At 34.4% G+C, this 6741-nt stretch overlaps 1 protein-coding gene across 1 annotated transcript; it reads right to left on the reverse strand.

The window, feature by feature from the left end:
• Positions 1 to 1239: 1239 nt before the first annotated feature.
• LOC125679568 (Golgi-associated plant pathogenesis-related protein 1-like) lies at positions 1240 to 5882 on the reverse strand. The gene is made up of 5 exons (XM_048918883.2): positions 5415 to 5882; positions 4888 to 5037; positions 3653 to 3794; positions 2632 to 2706; positions 1240 to 1533 (listed from the first exon to the last, which is right to left on the reverse strand). Exons 1-5 carry the CDS (start codon positions 5598 to 5600, stop codon positions 1379 to 1381), a joined length of 708 nt encoding a protein of 235 aa, XP_048774840.2. The 5' UTR covers positions 5601 to 5882; the 3' UTR covers positions 1240 to 1378.
• Between the last annotated feature and the right edge of the window lie 859 nt (positions 5883 to 6741).

A 6741-nucleotide genomic window follows, 5' to 3' on the forward strand; every position in this document is an offset into this window, starting at 1 on the left:
TTTTTATATGAATTTCATGGTGTTTTTTTTTAAATTAGATAGGTGCGCATAATGGGGGGGGGGGGTTAAACAGAAAATTTCATGTATGTGCAATAGTGTTTATTTATCGATTTATTTAAAATTATCGTTATATTGAAATGCGTTTTATGTTCAAAGGCTGTTTATAGGTTTACATACTTGAAATGTTTGCAACAGTTAAGACTTGGATTTTTATCACTGCAGTTAGTGACTTGGAAAGATTGAGAGTAGATATAAGGAAAACAGAGGCAGTCGAGAGCATACAGTTCAGAACAAGTCGCACGTCAAAGATTAAACTAAAATAGACTATCTGTTTCTGCTGCCTAATTTCATTCATGTACGTACTGAGTATTTGGCAAATACATGTAGATATTGTTTACATTGAACCTGATCAAAGCATGAACATTACAAAATATGTTTACATCTGTATGTGCTACCTCAAACGGTAGCACCGTCAACAGATTGCATCTATATCCACAGAGGCTCGTCACAAATTTTTTGTCTTATTAAAATTTGACATCGTCATCGTCTATTCTATATTTACACGGGGGGGGGGGGGGGGGGGGGGGGGTCCGGAATCCCAAACATTGCTACCTCAAATTTTCCTTCGTCTCCTTTAACAATTGATCATACGCAGTTTATGTTCTGTCGTATTAAATCAGCTGAAGACACAAACACCATATCCAGGTGATAATGGAATATTTCTACATAAATGTGGGGAGTAGACGGTGGATAAACTGAATAGTGAAACATATTCTATGGAGCTCTCTTCTGGCGACAGGGGATCCGATTATGAACAAGCAATAACCAATACTACATGAAGATGTTAGCATATTGGTTTTACTAATGGTACCTTTCTGGTTCTTGAGAAGAAAAAGGTTAAATAAAATTCCTTTGTACCTAAAACTTTATTTCCCAACTGTTCATCCCCCAGGCCGAAAACGTCAATAATTTGACTAATTTTGCTTTTGGGGTTTTGTCTTCCTAAATATCCACATGCAAAACTGTTCGGATTTTAATTGTAAAAGTTAGCACATTATTTCAGCTTAGATCATCACTGGCTACATGTATATATCTTATTCCAAGTAAACACTGAACAGCCATATCGCCTTTCTATCATAAATTATTTAGGAGTCGCCACTAAATAATCAAAATGTTCACTGTGACTTTAGGAAATATTGTCAAGCTAAGAATCCAGTTCATATCACAAAGCAGGGTTAATTCGACGTAACATGAATAAAATTTATTATCTTCTAGAATATCTCCATCTAACAGTACGTATAAAATATTAAATGTCGTTAATAAAATACACTTAGATAAAGCACGCTATAGAATTTCTCTAACACGTGTAACTGTGGTCTTATTGCGGTGGAAACACATTGTTTTTGAAATCTCCTAGCATGTTTCCCGCGGGACGGTAACTCCCACACACATACACCTTGCACCCGTCGGAGGATTTTGCCTTTCCAAAACCGACCTCCTTGGTACCTTTCCAAACGACTTGTGTGAAGTGACCTGTAAGGAAACGGAGAAAATTTATTCGTATCTGATCTCTCTATTCAAATCTCTATATACATGTAGCTAGGTTGTCCTTCACAATTCGGTGTAATGATATAGCAAATTCGTCTCGTTCACCGAGATCATCCGACACCACACGAAGTACGAGAACACAGTTTGTATAACACCTTACTTATTGGGTCATTTAATATGGTAATTATTATCACTGTATCAGTTGAAAAATTCAAAGAGTAAATGACCTTATCAATTTCAAATAGAAGTGGGCCATTTCCTTAATCTCTATACCTAGGTTTCGTTTACGGGGTGTTTTTAAATACCCAGTGACTTTGATAACAATGTCAAACCATTTTGACCAAATTATATCATAACCGAAAGAATTTGTTTTCTTTTTTCATTTGAATATGTTCATAGACAGGCGTGAACAAAATTGTAGACACGACAACGCACCTGTACATGTACATGCACGTTTGACAGTCGAAATGTTTTAACTTTTGCAAGTTGACTTTTTTTGTAAAATAAATAAATAAATAAATAAACTAAAATAAAAAAATAAAAAATTCACAGTTGACAGTCCCCCCCCCTTGACAGTTGGCATTTTTACAATTGATTGTTAACATTTTCACAATTGACAGTTGACAGTTTTGTTTGATAACTGACATTGTTTTTAAGTGTGACATTTGATATTTTCTTGCGTTTACAATTGACAGGGTTTTTTTTAAAACGTTTGATATAGTGAACTTTAATTACGTTTGATACGTGACTTTTTCACATTTAAGAGTTAACTAATGGGATTTTTTAATGTTTTACTCTCTTTTTCCATTAATGCAAACTGTAGCAACAAAACATCGGGCTCTCTCCAGTTTTACTCAGATGCAACATATTGCTTTTATTTTGACCACCGTAAACATTTAATTTTCGCTGTACTTTAATTTTTGCTGTTTTCACTGTTAATCAGCAGTAACTATATCTAACCTTGAAGTGTACAATAATACATGCATGCAGCATGAACCCGGAAATGAGATTGAAAACTACAACAAACATCCACGAAAATAACAAGACGTAAAAATTGAACTGTATAATCGGAAGATTGTTTACCAGTTCCACTCTGGTGATCTTTGCTAAAGTTGTGGTCCTTTATCTCACTGTACCACGCTTCTGTGAATTTTTTTCCTAAAAGAAACAATTTTCTTATACATGTATTAGCAATCTTTTTAGAATAAACTGTTTTGTTTCAGTTTCAAGTAACCTCTATCACACTGCTTGGGTCGGTATACGTAATAAATTCTATCATGGTTACTACACAAAACAAATGAAACTATATCGGCGAAACATTACATGTTTTTGTTTTTAGACATCCCAACAAGATTGTTTCCATTCATTCTACTTCCTGATGAACTAACATTTATCCATAGATTCGATATTGTACAAAACGCTAAGCATCAAAATCCTTGTTTTTTCTATACTCCAATCATGCATTACGTGCCTCAGTGTTACGTGTAGAACACGATATCTTATAGTACCATCAGTACCGTGGACAAAGGCACGCATCATGGGATAAAGTGTCAGTGAAATTCAAATTCATCGTATCATTTCAAATACCACTTTTCTCAGAAACGACGTTGTAAAAAAAAAAAAAAAATTCTTGGGAAAAATTTTCTTCTGGTATTGCGTCTTTCAGATTAATAGAAAAAATTGTGAAATCTTCGTAATACGTATTTGGGAAGGAACCACTGGTATTCATTATTGTGCAGTAGAATTCTTTTTGTATCTGATAACGTCCCAGAATTTCCATGCAATGAGTGACACCAGATATACATATGAATCATAGAAAAGCGACAATACTGCTGATAAGTTTAAGCTCTACAAATCCATGTTACAGGGGGATTTCTGATAGTCTGTAACACCTGTATTATTTAGTTACTTCGGGTGGCATCACCACACTATTGTAAATAAAATTCGATTCAATATTTATGTTGGCGAAATCAATAAATTTTAGAAAGAACGTTATCAATAACACTGCGTATTATAAATTTATTTGACAATGTTAGTCTTTGGCAGACCTTTTATGAGGATATGAAGACGCCTTTGGTGTAATTCACTACAGGGAATAAAATACCTGAGTAGTCCGTTGGTTGAGAAGAGCCGGTGAATGCTATATTTTCACCAATAGACTTTGAGTTCAAGGTGGTATCACTGTGGCTGAAATTTCCAGTCTTTGCCATATGTTCGGCCCACTTCTGTGCGTAATTCTGAAGATCCTACAGGACATGTAAAAATAGGGCTATATATTGTAAAAGAAAATTTCATTTTTTGAAAATTCATGCGGGTATGGATTGCATCGCTTCACACGTCAGCATGCATCATGAAGCGCGTTCGTGCTGCAGGAAAAGTATGCACGTGCGAAGCGTTACAGTTCATACGTTCATGTAGTTTTCAAAACCAAATTCATTTTACATTTGACTTATATTGCTGTTGGAATTTCCGGTGGTTAAAATAGAAGCACTACATTTATCGAGATTCATCCGCACACTGTTCACAATTGCCTCGCAGTCATGAGGAGATGACTATCATTATGTCAATTGGTGTTAGATATCGAAGGCAAAACATTGAAAATCTAAATATAACTTGGTAGAAACTTAAGGCAGGTAACATAATGTGTGTATTCATCTAAACCCAAATTTTGTAAACCGAACCTTTTACTTTATAATTCATATTTCCTCATACATTTTAGGTGACAAAGGCATTTTAAGTTTCGTACAATGAATAGACTAAAAGTATTTGGGAACTTGTATCATAAATCCTTTACCTGTACAATTTGAGATTATGACCAAATAATATAAATGTATCTGTAGAATTTGAAACTACATAAAACTTCCTGTAGAATTTCAAACTATCATCAATATGAAAGTACCTGTAGATTTTAAGACTAGGACCAGTATAAATTACCTGTAGACTTTGAGACTAGGACCAGTATAAATTACCTGTAGACTTTGAGACTAGGACCAGTATAAATTACCTGTAGACTTTGAGACTAGGACCAGTATAAATTACCTGTAGACTTTGAGACTAGGACCAGTATAAATTACCTGTAGACTTTGAGACTAGGACCAGTATAAATTACCTGTAGACTTTGAGACTAGGACTAGTATAAATTACCTGTAGACTTTGAGACTAGGACCAGTATAAATTACCGGTAGACTTTGAGACTATGACCAGTATAAATTACCTGCAGACTTTGAGACTATCATAATAATAATACCATATTTATATAGCACCCTTTTCATACACTATGTACGCTCAAAGGTTCATACACTATGTACGCTCAAAGGTACTATGACCAGTATAAATTACCTGCGCCAGCTTGACGGGAGGAACGTCGTGCTTGGCACGTAATTCATTGTGTGCTTTTAGTGCATCTTGGTTACATTCGTCCAAGCTCTGGTTGTTCCCAGCGGGTCCTTTACTATCAAGTCCCATTGCATTAAATGCAGCTGACAGTGGCTGAAATATACATAACCACCAAATTATCAGTTATCGGCTCAGGGTGTTTAAGATTTTGTTATTAGCAATCATAATTGCTGTTAAAAATAGATATAATCTGTGAATAACTGAATATGTGGACAAATGATTACAGCATAAAACTTGATCAATTGGCAAAATAAATTATGAAGTGAAAATAATGCAGCATGAATAATTGGCTGAAAATAACGTAATATATAACATAATTTGGGAAGACTATCCCCCCCCTCCCTTCCCCGTGTATGGGTTCTCCCCACGACCACGTAACAATATTTACACATTGATTCCTTGTCAAAAACTCAATCAAAAACATCCCAAGTATCAATTCTTTTTACAAAACCCTACTAACACCCACTTACCTCCCCCTGGCCAATAGATTTTGCGACTGTTTCTGAAGGTCCTCCATCCTCACCCTCGATCGTTTCTGTTGTCGTGGTCTCTTCCCGACCGTCCGGGTATGTTATGGTCTCCTCCACCACGGTTTTCGTCACCGTTTTTCCATTTTTGGTGAAGGTGGAAGTTGATTTCTTGGTAGATTTCTTCATTTTTACTTTCTGGTCTTCGATCCGATAACACTTTAATTGCTTCCTTAGATTTTTTTTCTTTTCTGTGTGCGACCGTCTCGGTAGTGGCGGTTTAAATACTATCTGTGAGGTGGGTTTTTTCGAATCACGGGTATTTCGGCGAAAAAAAAATTAAAATGTAATGTCAGTGGAAATAGCTGTATCGATTATCTGAATAATTCATTCTACTGATTCTAATATTTTAAATGCATTGTTTAAATACTTATATCCCTATTGTCTCTGCTCTCAGTCTCACACACGAATGACTATTGGATTACTAGGACTTTTAAAAAAGGCATTGAAGTTATTTTTAAAAGGTCGAGCTATATGTAAATATTCATTCGCTACTGCCCATATACTTCTCCTGAATTAGACAATAACTATCCATGAATAACGAATACAAGACGTCACATAATGTTTAATACAGATTTTGTTATATTCTTGAAGTGGAACAAGTTGACCTATTAGTACTTTTTTCCATGACAAAATAGTATTCTTTTGTAGGTAATGGTTGTGTAGCCAAAAAAAGCTGATATAAACTCATATTAGCATGGCAAAAAACTAGATGCTTTCATGAGGCAATAATACCCGCACGCAAGTGTTTGCCTTTAAGGTAGCTCCATCCTCATGTGACTTATCAATATTGATGGTTGAAAGTAGAAAAACTGTATCAATTTCCACTCAATATAGCTGATTTTAATTAATGACCAAAGAAAATGAAATATGATGCCACCTCTTTTAAAATTTCAGACATGCAAAAACAGAAGTATAGGTCAACATCAGAACATCACACATTTTCGTAAAACTGAATAATGAAAAATAGATAAAAACTTTATTAAAATGACAATTTTTTAACAGTGTAGAAAAAACTACTAATATATAGATATTTGAAAATTTATTGTGGATATTAGGAAAAATCCTTGTATAGTAGACATTCAGTGGAGGAAATACCTGGAGTACGTGTGATTGCCATTTACAACATTCTTATTCATTATAAATAATTAATTGATTATCTATGAAAAATATATTTTAAAAAAATTACTATCAATTGTAAACCTTTTTTTTTTATTTTATCCAGTGAATAAGATTCCTCTGAAAAAATATATTTCTATCATGCGCAAAG

The sequence above is a fragment of the Ostrea edulis genome, chromosome 2, assembly GCF_947568905.1.
Source record: "Ostrea edulis chromosome 2, xbOstEdul1.1, whole genome shotgun sequence".
Taxonomy (NCBI): Eukaryota; Metazoa; Mollusca; class Bivalvia; order Ostreida; family Ostreidae; genus Ostrea; species Ostrea edulis.

Coding starts and splice junctions, on each gene's coding strand:
- LOC125679568 (XM_048918883.2), bottom strand. CDS start 5,600: ATGAAGAAATCTACCAAGAAATCAACTTCCACCTTCACCAAAAATGGA. Junction 5,038..5,414: donor AATCTATTGGCCAGGGGGAG/GTAAGTGGGTGT, acceptor TGTATATTTCAG/CCACTGTCAGCTGCATTTAA. Junction 1,534..2,631: donor AGATCACCAGAGTGGAACTG/GTAAACAATCTT, acceptor GTTTCCTTACAG/GTCACTTCACACAAGTCGTT.